Genomic DNA, 21,903 nt, shown 5'->3' on the forward strand with positions numbered 1-21,903 from the left:
TCACACAAATGGACTTTGAAGGTCCCTCTACCTGTTCCTTGATTCTCAAACCCAAAGGACAATATTACTGTAGTTAGAGTTTGGGTAAAAGAAAAGGGTCTCCTTTTTCATGGCACACATGAGTGATTCCAGGGGTCTCCCTGGGATGTGAATGCCTCAGTGAATTTAGTGAGTACACTAAAAAGTACGAGGCACGGGGAATTGAGGGATGCCAGCCCACGTAATGCACCACGGACCTAAAACCAGCCTCGCTCCCTGCTGTTCACACTGGTGAATCCTCTAGCTGTATTGACACATTCACCCCAAGCAAAATGGCTTAGGAAGGAACGGTCCTCCAGTGAAGTCTACCTCTACTGGGCACCGAAGGAGTCCTCCCACTTAGGCTTTATGATTGGATGGTAAACAGATAAAGGATCTAAGATTGTAAACCTGACCATGAAAGGTCAAAACCAGAAACAAAACAAGAGGCCACTCCCTGTAATTCCAAGGGTTCAAGGCCAGCCTCAGCAACAGTGAGGTGCTAAACAACTCAGTGAGACCCTAAATAAAATGCAAAATAGCAATAAACCTTCTTTTTCCTTTTTCTAAAAAAAAAAAAAAAATAGGAGCTCAGTGATAGAGTGCTCACCTAGCACGTGTGAGGCACTGGGTTCGATTTCTAGCACTACATAAAAATAAATAAATAAAAAAAAGGTATCCATCTACAACTTTAAAATCTTTTTAAAAATAAGGTACAGGAATCACTTCTAAAGTTCTGTAGCACAGTTGGATAACTATGGTTAATAACAATTAATTTTAAATTTCAAAATAGTAGAGACAATGTTGAATGTTCCCCACACAAAGATATGATAAATTTATAAGGTGATAGATAGGCTGGTTACCCAGATGTCATCATTATATATTATATACAGGTATTGAAATATCTCACTGTTCCCTAAAAATATATAATTTTTACGCACCCCTGAGTTCAATCCCTTGTACCAAAGAAAGAAAAAGAGGAAAGAAAAGAAATACATAGCAAAAGAAAATCATTCCCCAAAAGCAGAAGGCAGAAATGAATGAAATAGTAATGAATATATAATTATAAGGTGAAAAACCAGCCTCTACCTCAGAGCAAAGCCTGTCCAAGGAAGGGGGCATGATCCTTGTCCTTGGAAAGACCCACAGAGCACTCCTAGGCACATACACACCCTTCTGAGTTGTTTATCTACAAATAACAGGAGAGATCTTCAGAGCCAGGTGTCCCTGACTCAGTCAGGCTAGGTGAGGACCCATAGCAACCCCCTAGCAACCACCAATCAGCATGGGACAGGGAAATACCTGGGATGCAGATGACCCTCCCAGTAGTTTATAGTGGTTGATAACATGTTGGGAAACCATGTAGTTCAGCATGTACACCCCTCATGGTTCAAACCAATCACTTCAAAAGAATCCTCCTCTTGTACTAACCAATCACCCCTACCCAACTTGTTCCCGCCAGTGAATGTGCTAATCATGTTTTAGAGTTGTTTTGTGATTTTTCCAGCGGTGTGTGATGATTTGCTAAGAGATGCTATGATGTATGTAAAGTCCCTGCCTTCCCCAAAGAGTGTATAAAACTGCCGAAAATCCTGGGCTCGGGGCCTCTCAGCATCACCAGTTGCTGTGTGTGTGGAGGACCGAGCTAGCTCACAATAAACACCTCTTTGCTGCTTACATCAAACTTGGTCTCTGGTGGTCTTTTGGGGGTCCTGAATTCGAGCATAACAAAGGGTCAACAAAGTCTAAAGTTGATTCTTTTAAGGGAGAAATAAACAAATTTCTGGCTGGTTGTTTGAGAGAAAGAGATACATGATTCTTGTTTGTTTGTTTGTTCTTTTAGATATTCATGACACTTTAACATATGATGCGTACACGAACACGGAGTAAAACTTATCCTAATTAAGATCCCATTCTTGTGGTTGTACATGATATGGAGCATTTAATTAGTTTTCAGTGATTTTGCTGAAAGATGTTTCTGTGCCTCTAAAGGCATTTTTAATTTAGCTAAAGATATCTGATGAAAAAAATAAAGGTTGAGTTTGACTAATCAGATAATCAAATTCTTTTCTTGTATTATAGGGGATTTAGTTAGCCACATAATTTTTGCCCAGATGTTGAAAACAAGACTGTGTATAATGAAATATTCACTTAGGACATTGAAATGGGTGCAGGCATGAGTTCATTTGCTTTCATTAAACTTTATAAATCATTTCTAATATCTACTATTATAGAAAATGCTTCTTAAACATTTGACCAGATGTGACTAATATTTTTTATCATCATTACTATTATTATTTTGCAGTACTAGGGACTGAACCTTAAATATCTGTATGTGGCTAATATTTTTATCATTATTACTATTATGATTTTGAAGTACTAGAATTAAATCCACTTTACCACTGAGCTACATCTCCAGTCCTTTTTAAAAAAAAATTTACTTTGAGACAGGATCTCAACTAAGTTGCTGAGGCACTTCAAACGTGCAATTCTCCTGTCTTAGCCTCCTGAGGAGCTGAGATTACAGGTGTGCACCATTACATCCAGCTTGAAATTATTACTTTGGAATCCATAGAATAGGTAAAAGAATAGAATGGTACTGCATTATTATTAAAGTTCATTCTGGTAGCCCCTTTTGTTTAGATTCATCTGAGAAAAAAAAATAGGGAGCTGGGGTGGTGGGTTAGTGGTGAAGCGCTTGCCTAGCATGCATAGGGCACTGAGTTCGATTCCTGGCACCACATATAAATAAATAAGTTTCATCAACAACTGAAAAAAAAAAAAAGAAATGGGGATAGGGTGCGCAAGAGCTAGGGTTTTAGGCTAGAAAGATGTCTACTGATCAGGGCGAGAGTATGTTGTTTCATTTGGCACTGGGGATTGAACCCAGGGGTGCTTTACCACTGAGCTACATCTCCAGTCCTTTTTAAGACAGGATCTCCTAAGTTGCTGAGGGTCTTTCTGAGTTGTGGAGTCTGGCCTGGAACTTTTGATTTTCCTGTCTCAGCCTTTGGAGTCACTGGGATTACAGGCCTGTGTCACTGTGCCTGGCTGCACGAGTGTTTTAGAATCATAATCTGTAGCAGTACTCGTGGGTCCCATGTTAGACTCCTGGGGCTGTGTGGCAGGGACACAACAGCCAGGCCTCACCTGCCATCTCCACATCAAACTTGTGTGGAACACAGGGGCAACCCAGTACACCATGACATGGTGGGCTCGGGTGCATGATCGGGTTTGTGAATATATGGTCTCTCTTCACAGATTGATACGGTTCCATGGAAGGGAATATGCAAGTATTGGGCATTTCTCTGGACACATCACATTGGTTTTCTTTCCTTTTGTACAGGAGACTGAATTGGGGCACTTTACCAGCCCTCTAAAAAATTTTTTTGTTTTCAATTTTGAGACAGGATCTTGCTAAATTGCTCAGACAGGCCTTGAACTTGCTATCCTCTTGCCTCGGCCTTCTGAGTCACTAGGACTGCAGGCGTGCATCTCTGTGCTCTGCTCAGCCCCTGATATTTCTTTTTTTTTTTAAAGAGAGAGAGTTTTTAATATTTCTTTTTTTTTTTTTAGTTTTCGGCGGACACAACATCTTTGTTTGTATGTGGTGCTGAGTATCGAACCTGGGCCACATGCATGCCACGTGAGCGCGCTACCACTTGAGCCACATCCCCAGCCCAGTCCCTGATATTTCTTAAACTCACACTGTGCAGGCCATTAATCCCTTCCTGATTTCCTCTTTGATTCATACCTGATCCTTTTATACTTATAAATAAGGAAAAGGTCAATTTTGCTTCCCAGTGAGCCTAAAGTCCTGGTCTTCCAAGAAATGAGAGGGGTATCTATGATTTCCCCAACCATGAGGGGTTCTCCCCAGTCTCTAGCTGAGCACATCACCTCCATGCTGGTGGGCTCAGCCTCCCTACTCCTCCTGTTTCTACTGTTCTTCTCCCCTTCCTGTCCCCAGTTGGCTGGCTGGATGCTGGGAGGAGGAACAACATGCTATGTACTAGACTATAAGCATGTGGAGAGAAAAAGTGTGTTTCTGTCTCTGCTCAGACCCATTCATTGTTCTCTGGAGTTTGCATCAGGCCCTCCAAGGTGAGTCAGGTGGGAAGGGCTTGTTTCCAAGAAACTACCCACTGATAGGGTTATGCCAAGTGTCCAGAAAGAAGCCTTTCTTGGCTGCACAGAGGGAGAATTCTGCAGAAAGCTGAGAAGTGAGAGCTGATCAGTCGGAGGCTGAATGGGCCATGTAAGGCTGGCCAAGGGATGTCACCACTGCGCACATTTGGAAGAGGGAGAACCCACTCAAACAGCCGGTGGAGCTGGGGACGGAGCTCAGAAGTATAGTTTACTAGTATGCAGTATGAGGCCCTGAATTTGGTGCCTAGCACTGCAAAACAGAGAATAATAAAGAAAAAGAAGCAGAGAGTGCCCACATCATTGTGCCTTATTAATTGTAGAATAATGCACTTGTTGAGAGCAATCTTCATCTTGTCCCTGAGCCCTTTGTCTAGTTTGCAGGACATGTCTTCATTTCACTGAAAAGTCTGTCTGGGAGGCCAAAATTTCCATGGCAGAGAAAACAAATTTTGCATATTTAATCTTTCAATGTAGAATCATCGCTAAGTTCATCATCTCTTATCAGTGGACATATACTTAGGTCATTTCCTATGTTGCTGTGACAGAAGCTTGCACTACAGAGCCACCCGAAGGCTGGGCACTCTAGGGCACCATAAAGGTTCCCTAGGGAGGGAGCAGTTGCTCCTACACTCAGATGTCCCCATCACTGGCTGTGGTTGAGGCCAGAGCAGAGGGAAAGAAGCTGGATACAGACAGAACGGTTGGGGAGGGGACAGTAATGGCTGCTCACAGGGATCCCCATATCCACATGCCACTCCTGGCTGTAGCTCTCCAGAACAATGATATTGCTCTTCTCCGTGCAGGACCCAGTTCCCAGGCGGCAGCCCAGATCCCTCCACACAAACCTGAGCCCCAGCACCAGTAGGATCCAGCTGTGAAAAGAACTCAGGGGAAGCAGGAGGCGAAAACATAGTTAAATTCGAGAACAGAGAGCTACAGAGGTCTCCAGAAGGCTCGCTCCACACGCAGGCTGGAGTCTCCAGGCCAGAGAAGGTCCTATCCACGTCTAGGATACCAGCATGCCCGCAGAGGACAGCTGGACCAGAAGCATGCTCCGGCTCCCAGGGGAAGTGGTTCATCTCTCTCAGGGTCCCCAGAAGGCTCTCCTGGCTCAGGACAGGGACCTGAGCCCAAGCTGCCTTCCTGCCAGAGTTTCTCTGGCTTCTCTTTAGTTTTCGAGCTCTCCGGTTCTGAAACCAGACCTGGAAGGAGGTGGGGGAGAGATAGAGAGGGAAGAGAGAAGGAGAAAAGATATTTACTAATTAAACCTAGTCCCATAATTATCATCATCAAGTAGCATATGACCAGGGTCAAACATTTGTCAAATAAGACTTCTAGTAGGACTTAGGATAAAAGCAGAATCTTTGGCAAGGCTGATCCAAACCACTCCCTGTGTGACCCAGTCAACTGCGGTACTTGTGCTGGCCCAGGCCTCGACCTGTGCTTTGGCCAGCACTGTCACAGCTATCCCCTTCCCTATCTTGCCAGCTGCAGGTTAGCCTATTATCCAGCTCATCTCTTAAAAAAATGTCTCTCCAGTCTGACCTATCAGAACCACCACCACCACCACCCCAGTCTGAACTAGGGATTGAACATCAGGACATTCTATCACTAAGCTACATCCCAGCCCTACCAATTAATTTATTTATGGTACTGAGGATTGAACCCAGGTGCACTAGACCACAGAACCATTTTGAGACAGTGTCTTCTCCCTAAGTTGCCTAGGGCCCTCACTAAGTTGCTAAGGCTGGTCTGAAACTTGTGATCCTCCGCCTGCCTCAGTCTCTCAAGTTGCTGGGATTACAGCTACGCACCACTGCACCTGGCTTATTTCTTACTTATTTAATTATTTTGCAGTGCTGGGAATTGAACCCAGGGCATCACACATGCTAGGCAAGTGCTCTATCACTGAGCTACATCTTCAGCCCCAATTATTTTTTGATTTTTTGATTTTTTAAATTTATTTTTTAGTTGTAGGTGGACACAATATCTTTATCTCATTTTTATGTGGTGCTGAGGTTTGAACCCAGTGCTTCACATGTGCTAGGTGAGCACTCTACCACTGAGCCACAACCCCAGCCTCTTAGTTTTCATTTTGAGATAGGGTTTCTCTAAGTTATTCGGGCTGGACTCCAATTTGCAACCCTCATGCCTCAGCCTCCTGCGTTGCTGGGATTACAGGTAGGTACCACCGTTAGCAGCTGTGATTACATATATATATACACACACACACACATATACATAAATATATATACACATATAAACACACACATAAAATTCCTTATTATCAAATATGTATTAAAAACATACTTTGTGTCAGGTATAATAATGGTGTAATAATGCTGCAATCCCAGCAACTTGGGAGACTAAGGTAGGAAGATCACAAGTTTCAGGTCAGCCTCAGCAATTTAGCAAGACCTTGTCTCAAAATTGAAAAATTGCTGGGCACAGTGATACACACCTGTAATCCCAGCAGCTCAGGAGGCTGAGACAAGAAGATCTCAAGTTCAAAGCCATCCTCAGCGTCTTAGCAAGGCCCAAAGCAACTTAGGGAGACTCTGTCTCAAAATTAAAAAAAAAAAAAAAGTCTAGGATGTGGGTCCATGGTTAAGTACCCCTGAGATCAATTCCTGATATCATCATCGTCATCATCACCATCATCATCATGGATGTAGTTCAGCAGTAAAGCACCTGTAGCTTCAACCTTCTCCCACTAGTTGCTTCTTTCAACCACAAAGGTCAGTTCCATTCCACTCACTTCCTCTGAGGGGCCTTTCCTCGACTTCTCCTTAGGCAACTTAGCCCTGTGTGCAAACTGTGCCTTCTGTTTTCCCCCAGAAAATTTCTCCTTCCACACAACCCTGCTACTTAAGATAAAATGTGTATGTAATCATTATTTTAAATTGCATTATATTAATGAATTATTTTTAGTTTTCAAAATTTCCTAGGTTTTTTTTTTTTTGGGGGGGGGAGGGGGATGACAGGACCTTGAACATGCCAAGCAAGGGCTCTACCACTGACTTATACACTCTTAGCTCATTTTTCAGGTATTAGACACTACTTGTAGACAGAGTTGTAATTAAATTACATTATCTCATCTTTATTCTCCCAATCTAGTGAATGCAGAGCAAACCAACCGACATCACCAGGGTATTGAGAAGACTAAAGCAAACGTGCTTGCAGGAAGCACTGTGTTCAGTACCCATTATCAGGGGTTGCAGGGGTTGGCTTTGATGTTGGAGAAAAATGGGTGCTCAGTACATGTCGAGTAGATGGGGAAAAGTCATCTTTTTCTTTACCTGGACTCGAGGCTCAGTAATCTGGGTCAGCTTGGCCAGCTCTTCTCTCATACCAAAGTCTGGATACTGGTTCTTTTCAAAGGCCTTAATAAGAACCTTGTACTGATTTTTGTTGAACTTGGTCCTCCTGCGCCTCTGGAGTTGCCTGGGTACATCTATAGCCACCCAGGGTAAGGGAAGAGAAGAAATAGAAAGACTGTAAGCCTAGGTGTTTCCCAAGACCCTCTCTCCTGTCCCAGTAGGAACCACAGGCTCCCAACAAGGATTTGTTGCTTTGCAGAAAGTTCCTTTTTTTTTTTTTTTCTCCTGTGCTGGGGACAGAACCCAGTGCCTTATGCATGGAATGCAAGTGCTGTACCACCAAGCCACATCCCCAGCCCATCACATATCCTATTAGGGTATCTGAGGGTTTTGTTTATTTGTGGCTGTGGATTAAACCCAGACCCCCGTGTACACGCTAGAGAAGTGCTCTACTACTGAGAGCCCTTTTTATTTATTTTTTATTTTGAGACAAGTTCTTGCTAAATTGCCCAGCCTGGCCTCAACTTCAATCCTCCTGTCTCAGCCTTCCAAACTGCTGGGATTACAGGCATGTGCCCCTGGACCCAGATGGATTATTCTAATGAACTATCCTATTAATTGTCCTTTTCCAAGGCCCCAAAAACACAAATATTAAGAGTTTCCAAAAGCGAAAACATAAGTCAATTTCATGAGGGAAGACCTAAACTCAAGGGATTTTTCACACAATTAGTGTTTCTATTTTCCTGTGTGAATGGAGAAGCCCCCAGACCTGCATTTTGACCTTGCCCTTCCCACAGCCAGAGTCCTTTCAAGTTAGTTAGACTCACAGTTGACTTGTAACTCAGCTCAGAGCAGAATTCACTCAGAGAAATAAACTAGCAAAACACAGACCCAGGAGAAGCTGCGGCTCCTCCTGAGACCTCTTCTTCATGGAGGAGGAAGCAGCTCCTCTGCCCAGACCAGAGCTCCCAGAGTGCTCCCCGGCTGCCACAGGGAAACTTTAAGGCAACCACATCAGGTGGGGCCTGTCATCCGCCATCTATCACCAAAGAGAGAAGCTCCCTGGGTCCCCAGCTCTTCCGCTAAAGACTCTATACCAGCCGGCCCTCCCTCCAGGAGAACTTACTGTCTGCAGCCATGGTCCCAGCCTTGATCTCTCCACAGGCTTGATGGAAACAGACCACCTCACTCCAGGGAGGCCTATAAAAAGGGCCTTGGGACCCGCCCCTTTAGGGCACTTCCCTTCATAGTTCTACCTGATCTTCTCTAGAAAGGGATGTTCCCAAGAGCATCTGACCTTCGCGTTAGGAGCTTAGAGATTCTTCTTCATGCGCTCCTCTGGCCTCTAAGATGTGAGCAGCCTGCTCATCGGGGAGTAGTATTTGGAGGGGCACAGCCACAGATGGATGGGTTACAGATTACAAAGGAAACTGTGCAACCTGAAGGTGCCCTTTTGGTTGGGTGCAGCCCCCCACCCACCTCACACACACCAAGGACACTCTGGAGGAGGGTGGGGCTTCCCAGTGACCCTTCCTTACCCAGTTCCTTACAGGAACTGCTTGCTTCTTCATCTTGATTGCTCAGTGTTACTGTGCACCGACTCCTGACCCCATGTGACATTTCCATCATGGAATGAGCTCTTATAGAGTAGCTTTCCTTGTGCCTGCCTAGAACGAAGATGGCGGTGAGATCATATTTAGAGTTGTGCCATATCAGACACCATTTTTCTTGAATTTAGAGGGACTGATTGTTATGCTCGAATTCGGGACCCCCAAAAGACCACCAGAGATCAAAGAGGTGTTTATTGCGAGCTAGCTCGGTCCTCTGTGCGCACACAGCAACTGGTGATGCTGAGAGGCCCCGAGCCCAGGGTTTGCAGCAGTTTTATACATTCTTTGGAGAAGGCAGGGACCCCCACATACATCATAGCATCTCTTAGCAAAGCATCACACACCGCGGGAAAATCAAATAACAACTCTAAAACATGAATAGCACAGTCACTGGCGGGAACAAGTTGGGTAGGGGTGATTGGTTACTACAAGAGGGGGATTTGTTTGAACTGATTGGTTTAGGCCACGAGGGGTGTTCGTGCTGAACTGCATGGTTTCTCAACACATTATCAACCACCATAAACTACTGGGTGGGCTAATCCCAGGTATTTCCCTGTCTCATGCTGATTGGTGGCTGCTAGGGGGTTGCTATGGGTCCCCACCTAGCCTGACTGAGTCAGGGACACCTGGCTCCGCAGATCTCTCCTGTTATTTGTAGATAAACAACTCAGCAGGGTGGGAATGTGCCTAGGAGTACTCAGTGGGTCTTCCCAAGGATAAAGGTCATGTTCCTTCCTTGGACAGGCTTTGCTCTGAGGTAGAGGCTGGTTTTTCATGATCAGGTCCCAGCATTCTCTAGCAGCTTGGAAAAGCAGAGTTGAGCAGAGGAGGGGTAGAGTTGTAATGCCAGATTCGTGGGACCCCAATAGACCTCCAGAAGCCGAATCCGATGCAATCACATAGAGTCTTTATTGCAAGATCAAGCCTGGACTCACAACCGTTCCCGATGCAGCGGTCCCAGGGAGTGAGTCTCAGTCCTTTGTTCAGTGAGATTTTATAGGTTTGGGAGGATACTCTATGCGTTACAACATCACAGAGCAAATCATTCCGTACCTCGGGAAAATCAAACAACTCTTAACATTGATTAGCACATTCACTGGCGGGAACAAGTTGGGTAGGGATGATTGGTTAGTATAAGAGGGGGATTCCTTTGAACTGATTGGTTTAGGCCACGAGGGATGTATGTGCTGAACTACCTGGTTTCCCAACATGTTATCAACCACCATAAACTACTGGGTAGGTCATCTGGCATCCTAGGTATTTTCCCTGTCTCATGCTGATTGGTGGTTGCTAGGGGGTTGCTATGGGTCCCCACCTACTGACTGAGTCAGGGACACCTGGCTCCACAGATCTCTCCTGTTATTTGTAGATAAACAACTCAGCAGGGTGGGAATGTGCCTAGGAGTGCTCTGTGAGTCTTTCCAAGGACAAGCGTCACGCCCCCTTCCTTGGAAAGGCTTTGCTCTGAGGTAGAGGCTGGTTTCTCAAAAATGGAGTCACATCCAGTTTCTCAGAGTCACTTGGGCAACTGGCAGGATGGGTTCTAGTGACAATCACTGTGTAATGACGGTCATCAGGTAATCCTTTTCAAACTGTTGTCACGTTTCTTTTTGTTTTTCACTGGATTAATTTGTATATGAAATGTTTGGACATCCAAATAAAGTCTTTTGGGAATTGCGTCTTGTGGAAACTTCCATCTCAGTGCCTCGATGGGAAACGTCCTTCCTCTGTTCCTCCTCCGTTTTCCAGGAATCGCAGAGGAATGGGGAGCTGCACATTCTCGTGGATGCCAAGTGGGAGACACAGAAAGTTTCAGGTTGTGACAGGTCTCCACCCTCCCGAGGTGTGCTTAGCCATGATCTTTAGAGCTATTTGTGAGTCACCTGGGGCAGAAGGAACCATCTTCTGGTTGTCTCAAAGCTCTTTTCCAACTCACCCCTTCTTTGGCTCCTCCAGACCTAGATGAACACAGGCTACCCCTCTCCTTGAACAGGGGACAGTTCTGCCATCTCCTTACTGACTACCCGACCCCACACGGCCTCACATAACCACCACCAATCTTCTACCCTAGAAATCTCTCACTTCATTTCTTACCTCCCAGAACCCTGTTTAATATGTAACTTTAGGAGATATATAGTAGTTTCAGGACAGGGAGGGAAGGGAAATTTTTTGCAGAGTAGAGAAATGGCCAGGGGTGCGGAAGTGAGTTCAGCAACATGGCTATGGTGAAGGTGAAGTTCACAGGAACGCAGAAGGATCGACCCCCATAGAGAGATGGACACAAGTTTGGGGGTGGAGCTGAGGGTGTGCCATCTCAAAACAGGCCACATCGGTGTACTTGTTACTTCAAGCTGAAATTACCCAAGAAATTGTCACCTCAGACAGGGCCATTTGTCCTGTTTTGTTACATGCAGCAAGTTGTAAAGATGGTGACCTCCCTGTACCCAGACGGGAAAACAGCCTTGATCACCAAGACTGTCAGCTGGGCTATAATGAACTGAATAAATGAACTCATTGGACTGTCAGTTGCCGCCGGTGTGGTGGTGCACACCTGTAATCCCAGCAGTTTGGGAGGCTGGGGTAGGAGGATCCCGAGTTCAAAGCCAGCCTCTGAAAAAGCAAGGCGCCAAGCAACTCAGTGAGACCTTGCCTCTAAATAAAATGCAAAATAGGGCTGGGGAGGTGGCTCAGTGACCAGGTGTCCCTGAGTTCGATCCCCGGCACCGCATCCCCCTGCAAAAAACAAGAAAACACTGTCAGTTGGGCTATAATGAACCTGAATAAATAAATAAATTTATTTACCTGCCACTAGCATCACTCCCCCACCCCCACATATATCTTAATGACATCTCTAGAATTTACTACCCTAGTCCTGAAATCCCTTTGTCCTGTCATTCCTTCACAAATGCATTTTTATTTATTTTAAACGTACAAAAACATCTTGCAATAGCCAATTCTTCAGACTTTGTTCTCGTGAAGATACACACACACACACAAAACCAATAAAACTTGTACGCTTTTCTCTTGTTCATTGGCTTTCATATTAATTTGACTCCAACTAAAGAGCCCGCGGAAGAACTAAAGGTGGATTAACTGGGTGTGGTGACCCCAGTTACTGAGGTAGGAGAATCTTACGAGTCCAGGAGTTTGAGGCCAGCCTGGGCAACATAGTGAGATTTCCTCCTATCCCATCTCAGAAGGAAGAATAGAAGAGAAGAAGGAGGAGGAGAGAAAGCTACTAAGGGTAGGTAGGGAGCTCTCTCCCTCCCCTACAAGGGGAAACTTGTTTTTGTTTTTTGGAGTTTGGGTTGGTTGGTTGGTTGGTTTTGGTACTGCGGATGGGACCCAGGGGCCCTTTACCCCTGAGCCACAACCCCAGCCGTTTTTATTTTTAATTTTGAGACAGGGTCTCGTTAAATTACTCAGGACCTCGCTAAGTTACTGAGGCTGGCTTCAAATTTGTGATCCTCCTTTCTCAGCCTCCTGAGTTGCAGGGATTGCAGGCATGCGCCACCATGCCTGGTGGGAAACCTGTTTTAGAATGGGAGAGATTCAAGCATGGCTGTAGGCGAGGGAAGCACAAGGCTGGAGTATTTTGATGTCTCCTCTGGGTCAAGGTCTGTCCTGTCCTGCCCCTGTGTTACTTAGCCATCAAAACAATCCTTATCTACATTTCTTTTGGAGAGGAAGCCAGAGACCAGGCACAGCTCCTTCCCAAAGTCCCTCAACTGAGTAGGTACAGCCCTGGGACGAAGGCTAGTCTCAGCCACCATGAACTGTGTAGTACTGGGGACAGAATGCTTCCTCCTGTCACAGGCTAGTGTGTGAGGGAAGAGAAAGGCAGTGAGGGACTTTGCTTTCACTGGTCTGCATTGCCCAATGTAGAGGCTATGAATCACAGGGGACAATCGAGTATCACTTGGAGAGCCACATCCTCAGCCCGTCTTTTATTTTTTTAAATATTGAGACAGGGTCTCACTAAGTTGCTTAGGGCCTTTTTAAGTTGTTAAGTCTGGCTTGGAACTTGCAATCCTCCTGCCTCAACCTCCCGAGCTACTGGGAGTACAGGCACGTACCTCTGTGCCCGCCTGGTTACATTTTGAAGACTCAGCATGAAGACAGAATGTGAAATCTTACTGATTTTTACACAGATTTCATGTTGAAATAACATTTGTGACATTATAATCCATTTCACTTGTTTCTTTAAAGCTTGTATTGGTTTATTTATATATTTTCTGAGAAAGGGTCTCACTATTTTGACTGACCTTGGACTTCCGGGGTCAAGTGATCCTCCCAGCCCTCAAATAGCTGGGATTGCAGGTATGCACCACTGTACCTGGCTTCTTTGCAAAGTAGTTACTATAAAATTCAGATTCACAGCTCGCATTAATTTTCTCCTGGGCGGCATGACTCCAGGATGGTGGGCTCTGAATCTGCCATCAGCCCTCTCAGTTGTGCTGCAGAGCTGTGGTGCCAACCTGGTTCTAGAAACTGGAGCCTTCCCATCATTCTATGGTAACGTATTCCCAAGAGGGATGCCAAGCTTCCTCCACTTATGGGCAAATGTCTATATCCCCCCTCTCATCTTTTCTTCCAAATCATCTTTGGAAACTTTTGACATCTTGGCCAGTGTCTTCTGCCTCCTCCCCGCCTCCGGAAGAGGCATCCAGCAAGGGAAGCCAGGTACACCTTCAGAGTTGGTAACGTCCAAGGTGCATAGATAACAGATTCCCAGAAGGGAGATGCATTTGGAGATTGCAGAGAGGAATGAGATCTGCCTGCTCTTAACCCTGTCTCCACCCTGGACGTGCCTTGGCTAAGAAACTTATAAGTGGCTTTCATAGAACACTTTGTTTTCTGGGTCTCAGTTCTTTCTTTTGTTTATTTGTATTTATTCGGTGCTGAGGATCAAACCCAATGCTTCATATGTGCTAGGTAAGCGCTCTACCACTGAGCCACAACCCCAGCACCCCCCCAACCCCCACACCCATTATATGAAGGGTCTCAGTTCTTACTGGGTGAGGTAAGGTTCTTACTATAGAACATCCCTAACTCACTTCCTTTGAGATATATGTAGACTGTCAAGGCCACCTTTGCACACCACCCCACTCCAGTGTTTTAACAACTCCATGCAAAAAAAGAAACAAAACAAAACAAAACCCTGCCCTCGCCTTATCCAAATGTTTGGTGTGACTTTTCTCCAAGTTTCTTTGCCTGAGGTTGTAACCATGACTCAGAGATCTGTTGAAATAAAACCCGGAATGCGAGGCCGATAGCTCAGAGATGGAAAATCACTTGCCCAACGGAACCTCACCCACACATGGCAAAGTCAACATGTTAACCTGAACTTCAGGTTGCAAGTGAAGGTCTACATCCTGGCACCCCCTGAAACAGGAGATGCTGGATCCTGATTTCCAAGCAGTCACCCAACTCCAACAGGCAGGGACTTATCCAGTTCTATTTCACTAGAAAACAGAGACTGGTTCTGGGGATAAGGATATAGATTAATTGAGACAGAAACCCTTCTCCTCTCTATTTTAATTTTATTAGTTTCATTTCAGAGGAAAATAAATCATATAAACAAGATTAAAGTCAACAATAATCTTGCATGCTTTTAAAATTATTATTATTTTTTAGTTTTGATGGATACAGTACCTTTATTTTATTTATTTATTTTACATGAGGATGGAACCCAGTGCCTCATATGTGTGAGGCAAGCGTTCTGCCACTGAGCCACCACCCCAGCCCTTGCATACATGCATGCTTTTTAAAATGGTATAGCTGGTGTGCAGGCCAGCACTCATAGTCCCTGCTACTCAGGAGGCTGAGGCAGGAAGATTGCATGAGCCCAGTTCAAGGCCAGCCTGGACGGCACAGCAAGACCCCCGACTCAAAAAGTAAATAAATTTCAAATAAATAAATTTAATTTTTATTTATATCTATTTTTATCATCCCCCCCCCCAATACTTGCCCCTCCAGCTAACCATTTACATTATTCTCCTGGAATCTTCTTGCATTTATACATTAATATATTAATTGTTTTACAAAATTATGCAAAATCTATTAGACGGCAAATCTATTTTCTCTTGGAGATAATTGCTATGTAGAATTCAGCTTTTGTGGATTCATCCTTTTTCCACAGGTAGATAAGTTCTTTCTAGTATTTTGGAGCTTTAGTGAACTTCCTTGCACACAATCTTGTAAAATTAATTTCTGTTGGCAAGATTCATACGGTGAGCTTAGCAAATGCAGAAGCCCGTGACTCACGCTGCAGGTTTGTACCCCACAGTACAGGCGGAAGCTTCCCAAGGACACACACAGGTCTGGAAAGCAGCTGGGGCAGGTTTATCTACCAAGAAGCTGGGAAATCAGGAACCCTTTGACCTCGTTTAAACCTGTGAGAAAGAAAGAATTGGAGCTATAGAAGAATGTGATTGACAGGGGATGCGAAACATTTTCAAAAGCAGAATTGTAGCCCTGATGTAGCAAAATCTTGAAGTATCTTTCAAAAAGGAAAAATCCTTGAGGACAAATGGCTCTGTTCACTGTCTCTCCCAGCCTTGGACAAGCAGGCCACCTGCTAACTCTCAGGGTGTCTTTCTATACAATTTTGGGTAGGCAAAGGGCTCTTAGAAAGAATGCAGAAGCTGGACCAGGGGCACACAGATAATCCCAGAGACCCACAAAGCTGAGGCAGGAGGATTGCAAGTTCAAGTTCAGCCTCAGCAATTTAGAGAAACCCTGTCTCAAAATAAAAATTAAAAAAGGCTGGGGATGTAGCTCAGTGGTAGTGTCAGGAAGCCCAATTTCATCATAAATTCCTGTGTAAGGCAAAGGAGGTTCTGTTGGTGGGGGGAATGTATTTTTATTAGCCTCTTGTCCACAAGGGGGATATTATTTGTAGCCCTTTCTATTTTTTTTTTTTTTTAATTTTAATACAAGATCTCACTAAATTGCTGAGGCTGGTCTTGAACTTGCAATCCTCCTGTCTCAGCCTCCTTAGCTGCTGGGATTTCAGTTGTGCATCACCATGTCTAGTAAATTTTTCCACCTGACCACTGGGAGCTCTTTCAGTTAATTCTAATGCCTCTCTGATTTAACCTCATGAGTTCTTTTTCAAATAATTCCTTTATTTCTCTCACTACTTGATGCATCAGGCATCTTGTTGGCATAACTTTATTAACTCTTTTCCTTTCAATATATCTATATTGTTATATTAAAAGTGAGTTTCTTGTGGACAGTATACGTTTAGATCATATTTTCTTTCTTGGCACTGGGGATTGAACTCAGGGGCACTTAACCACTGAGACACGTTCCCAGCCCCTTTAAATTAAAAAAAAAAAATTAAAAAATTTGAAACAGGGTCTCACTAAGTTGCTGAGGCTGACCTCAACTTGTGATCCTCTGCCTCAGCCTCCCAAGTCACTGGGATTACATGTGTGCATCACCATGCTCAGCTGGGTCATATTTTGTTGGGTTTATTTTGTTTGGGGCTCACTAAACATCCTGTATCTATAGATTATGTCTTCCTCCCATCTGTAAAGTTCTCAGACATTATTTATTCAAGTATTTTTTTCAGCATTACATAATTTCTCTTCTCCTAAATATTAGATTTGATGTTATTATCTGGCAGGTCCCAGAAACTCTGTTAATTATTTTAATTTTTTTTCATTAAAATTTTAATCAATTTTTATGAATGATGATAATCCATTTTTCTGTAAAATTTTACTGCCACATATTGATGTAACTTGTGTTAATTATGTTTTGGTGCTCAAAATGGAACTCTAGGCTTTATTCTTACTAAGTACATACTAAACTACTGAGTTTTCCCTCCAACTTCTTCTTCTTCTTTTTTTTTTTTTCCCTTGGTACCAGGGATTGAATCCAGTGACACTTAACCACTGAGCCACATCCCAGACCTTTTTAAAAATATATATTTTATTTAGAGACAGGGTCTCCTGAATTGCTTAGGACTTCACTATGTAGCTGAGGCTGGCTTTGAACTCTTATCCTCCTGCCTCATCCACCTGAGCCACTGGGATTTCAGGCATGAACCACTGGGATTATAGGCGTGTGCCACTGCACCCAACCCTCTAACTTTTTTAAATGGAAAAACAATCTTCATAAGTATGCATGTTAGTCAATAGCAGAAATGAAACACAAGATTACAAATCATTTGTGAAATAGGAAAATTGTAATAGTGTATGCTCTTTATGAAAGAAATGGAGTGTAGAATCTCCTCAACTTATGACAGTTGGGCCCTTATAAATCCATTTTAAGTCAAAAATATTGTGAGCCAAATATGCATTTAATATACCTAATTTATGAACTATTATAGCTCAGCAACACAGCATAATGCACGGTATGTGTTGTTTGTATTCATGATCTCACTGCTGGGTATTTAACTATGGCTTGCTGCTGCCGCCCAGCATCTTGAAACAGTATTGCATGGAGTATTGCCAGCCTGAGAAAAAATAAAAATTAAGTTTCTAACAAATGAACATTACTTCACAACATTATTTAAAAACTTGAAACATCATAAGTCAAACAGTTCTTATTCAGTGACCACCTGTACAGACAGCCTTCAGTCTAAACTTTTGACACTCAAAAATTCAGTACAAGTATTTTTTTCAGTATTACATAATTTCTCTTCTCCTAAGGTCACAGTGTGTCCTGTTTCAAAATTATAGGTGAAAATTGCTTCTGTCTTATGGAGAACTATATGTATTTGTCAAAATTTGGTTAAGGATGTATCTCTATGGTTGATTGCTTGCCAAACATGCAAGAAGCCTTAGGTTTAATATTCAGCATTGTAAATAAATAGAAGACATTAACAAGAAATCAGATGCAATGCAACTATCTCTTAGTAAAGAGACTGTCTCTTTTGTTTTTCTGTTTTGTTTTTGGATACTGAGGATTGAACCCAGGGGTGCTTTACCACTGAGTCACATCCCCAGCCCATTTTTATATTTTATTTTGAGACAAGTTTTCACCAAGTTGCTTAGGGCCTTGCTGAATTACTGAGACTGGCCTCCAGCTTATGATCCTTCTGCCTCAGACTCCCAAGTTGCTAGGATTACAGGTATATGCCACTGTGTTTGGCTCTCAGTTAAGCAGTCCTTAGGATTCGTGGACTGGGGCTGCAGCTCAGTGGTAGAGTGGTCACCTAGCACGCCCAAGACCCTGAGTTCAATCCCCAGATACACACACACACACACACACACAAACACGCACTCCAGAAAAACAGTGTAGCTAATCCCATGGGTTTCTGATGATGGAGCGCATTCCTGGCTCTTAAGTACCTTCACATTTCTGAAGCTGTGGGAAAAGTCCGTGCTCTATAATGTCGCAGCAGCCGTGTTCATATCCTGGTTCCAGCATTCACTGTTGATACTGGACAAGTTACTTAACATTTCTGAGCACTGATACTCTCTTAATGACATGGGCATATTGATTTTTACCTTATGAAGATTTAGTTATGGTGGTAATAGTGGTGATACTGAGGAATGAATCTAGAGCTTTTCACATGCTAAGCAGGCCCTCTACTGCTGGGCTTAAATTGTGTTTTAAGGTATAGGAAATTTTTTAAAAATTAAAAAGGGCAGGGAAAGTGGCTCAGTGGTTAAGTGTCCCTGAGTTCAATCCCCAGGGCCAAAATTAAGAGTGATTTTTTTATTTGTTCTAATTAATTATACATGCCAGTAGAATGCATTTTTTGACATAAGAATGATTTTTTTGGTGTTAATTTTTTTGAGTTCTTTATGTATTTATGTACTTTCTGAACATTAGAGGTCTCATTGAAGAAGTCAATGCCTGTACCTACATGATGGAATGTCCATCCTGTGTCTTCTTCTAGCAGTTGAAAAGTTTCTGGGTCTTTGATCCACTTTGCATTGGCTTCTTTTAGGATGAGAAACAGGGATCTAATTTCACTCTTCTACATGTGAATATCCAATTCTCCAGTACCTTTCGTTTCAAAGGTTGTCTTTTCTCCAATGTATGTTTTTGGTACCTTTGTCAAAGATCAGATGATTGTATCTGGGTTTGTTCATCTCTGTATCCTCAAAACTATTCCATATATTTTTTTATGCCAATATCATGCAAGGTTTTCTTGGTTACTATAGCTCTGTAGTATGATTTGAAGTTGGAAATTATGAATTCTCCAGTATTGCTCTTACTGCTCAAGATTGCTTTGACTATTCTGGGTTTTTATTCTTCCACATGAAGTTTTGGACTGCTTTTTCTAGTTTTGTGAAGAATGTCATTGGTATCTTGATGGGGACTGCATGGAACGTATATATTGCTTTGGGTAATATGACCATTTTCACAGTGTTAATTCTGCACATCCAAGAATGTGGGAGAGCTGGCTTGGGAGGCTGAGACAGGAGAATTGCAAGTTCAAAGCCAGTGTCAGCAATGGCAAGGCACTAAGCAACTCAGTGAGATCCTAACTCTAAATAAAATACAAAATGTTAGAGTCTGTAAACAAGTCAAAATAACACCTGGCATTTTGCCAGGGGAATGTTAAAGTTCGTAAACAAGTCTGGATGGTGCCTGGCAAAATGTCAGAGGGAGTGGTTTGAGAAGTAACAAAACCGAGCCATTAGGTGTAGAGATTCCTGATTGGTTGACTGATGTATCTAGTTTATGCTAATTAGATAAGCTGTGTGGAATGTATAAATACTGCTCCTGTCCTGCAATAAACGGCTCCTACTCCTGCTGTATCAACGTACACAAGTTATTCGTCACCCCCTGATTATTTTGCTGCAGCCAGCAGGACTGCGGCAACAAAATAGGGCTGGGGATGTGGCTCAGTAGTCAAGTGCCCCTGAGTTCAATACCTGGTACCCAAAAAAAAAAAAAAAACATTGGAGATCTTTCTGTCTTCTAGTGTTTTCTTCAGTTTCTTACCTCAGTGCAGGTTGCAGAGATTCAGGCCATGGTTGTCGACTCTCAAGCTCTAGGCCCAAAGTGAGATAGAATATCATGGTGGAAGAATATCATGAGTGTTGTTGCAGAAGAAAGCAGTATATGACATGGCAACCAGGAAGGAGCTTATTCTAATATTTTTTATCTTGTGAAATTTTAATTGTGGTAAGAAATGCATATAAAATTTACCAGCTTAATTATTTCTAAATGTAAAGTAAATGTAAAGTTCAACAGTGTACCCTTTCTTGAGCAACCAATATCCAGAATTTTATCATCTTGCAAAACTGAAACTTGACACCCATTGAACAACCACTTACTATTTCTTGTTTCCCTCCACCCCTGGAAACTACTATTCTACCTTGTGTCTCTATGAATTTGACTATTCTAGTACCTCACACAGGAGGAATCATATATTATTGTCTTTTTACAACTAGCTTATTTCACTTACCATAATGTCTTTAAGGTTGAGTTATGTTTATCATATGATACCTTCCTTCTAAAAGTTGAGTAATATTCCATTGTAAGTGTGTAGACCACATTTTGTTTATCCATTCATCCACCAATCAAGATATGAAGTACTTCCATCTGATATATAGGAGTGGGAAAAGCCTCTTCAAAATAAAGTTCTTAATTCTTTCAAGTGTAGGCCAAGAAGTAGATGGATTATATGCTAATTCTATTTTTGTTTAATTTTTAAAAAAATTTTAGTTGTTGATGGACATTTATTTATTTATCTATTTATGGTGCTGAGAATTGAACCCAGTGCCTCACATGTACTAGGCAAGTGCTCTACCATTGAGCTACAACCCTAGCCCACTCTTTGATTTTTGGAGGAACTATTTCCCATAGTGACTAAATATTTTACATTCTCCCATAAACAGTGTACAAGGGTCCGTTTCCTCTGCATCCTTGCCAAAACTTCTTATTTTTGGTTTTTCTTATAGTAGTATCCTCATGGTATGATGTGATATCTCGTTGTAGGTTGACTGAACTTCATTAATGAATAGGGATGTTGAATGTCATTTCATATGCTTGTTGGCCATTTATATACCATCTTTGGAGAATTGTTTATTCAAATTCTTTGCTCATTTTTTACTGGGGATTAAAACCAGGGCTTCCTGCGTGCCAGGCAAATTTTAATGCTGTACCACTGAGCTACATTCCCAACAATATTTTGTGGTTTTTCCATGTGAATTTTTTGCTTTCTTGTTTATTTTTTGAAACTTTAATCCTTTTGATGTTATTTTAAGTGGAATCATTTTCTTGACTTCCTTTTTGGATTACGGGCTTTTCATTTATATATAGCCATTGTTAAATCAAGTTAGTTTCTTTCCTTCCTAATTTATTGACTGCTTTCTTCTTTAAAAGGTGTAGAATTTTGTCAAATGCTATTTCTGTATAAATTGAGATGATCATTACCCTTTAGCATTTCTTGAAGAAAACAGTGAATGACTCCTGTATTACAATAATTGTACAAGTCTTCTTAGTCTGATGCAATGTAAAAAGAAAAAAAAGGTGTGTATAGCATTTAATAATTATACAATGGTTTTCTGTGTGGGAAAGGAAGTAAAATTTGGTCAAGTGAAAGTAATCAGTCACGCAGAATGACATTTGCCAAGAATAGAAGATAATTGGATTAGGCACAGTGGAATAAAAGGAAGGGAGGGGAATGGCAGTAGAAAAGACAGTAGAATGAATCAGACATAACTTTCCTATGTTCATACTTGAATACATGACCAGCGTAACTACACATCACTTACAATCACAAGAATGGGAAGTTATACTCCATTCATGTATAATATATCAAAATACACTCTACTGTCATATATCTAAAAAGAACAAACAACGAATGGCATTTGCTTTGAAACTTTTCTTGT

The 21,903-nt window shown here is 42.5% G+C and overlaps 1 protein-coding gene across 1 annotated transcript; it reads right to left on the reverse strand.

Moving 5' to 3' along the window:
* Window positions 1-4,721: 4,721 nt before the first annotated feature.
* Window positions 4,722-8,626, reverse strand: LOC107157636 (homeobox protein prophet of Pit-1-like). The gene is made up of 3 exons (XM_015503983.1): window positions 8,614-8,626; window positions 7,467-7,621; window positions 4,722-5,369 (listed from the first exon to the last, which is right to left on the reverse strand). Exons 1-3 carry the CDS (start codon window positions 8,624-8,626, stop codon window positions 4,722-4,724), a joined length of 816 nt encoding a protein of 271 aa, XP_015359469.1.
* Window positions 8,627-21,903: the final 13,277 nt, after the last annotated feature.

The sequence above is a fragment of the Marmota marmota genome, unplaced genomic scaffold (assembly GCF_001458135.2).
Source record: "Marmota marmota marmota unplaced genomic scaffold, marMar, whole genome shotgun sequence".
Lineage (NCBI taxonomy): Eukaryota > Metazoa > Chordata > Mammalia > Rodentia > Sciuridae > Marmota > Marmota marmota.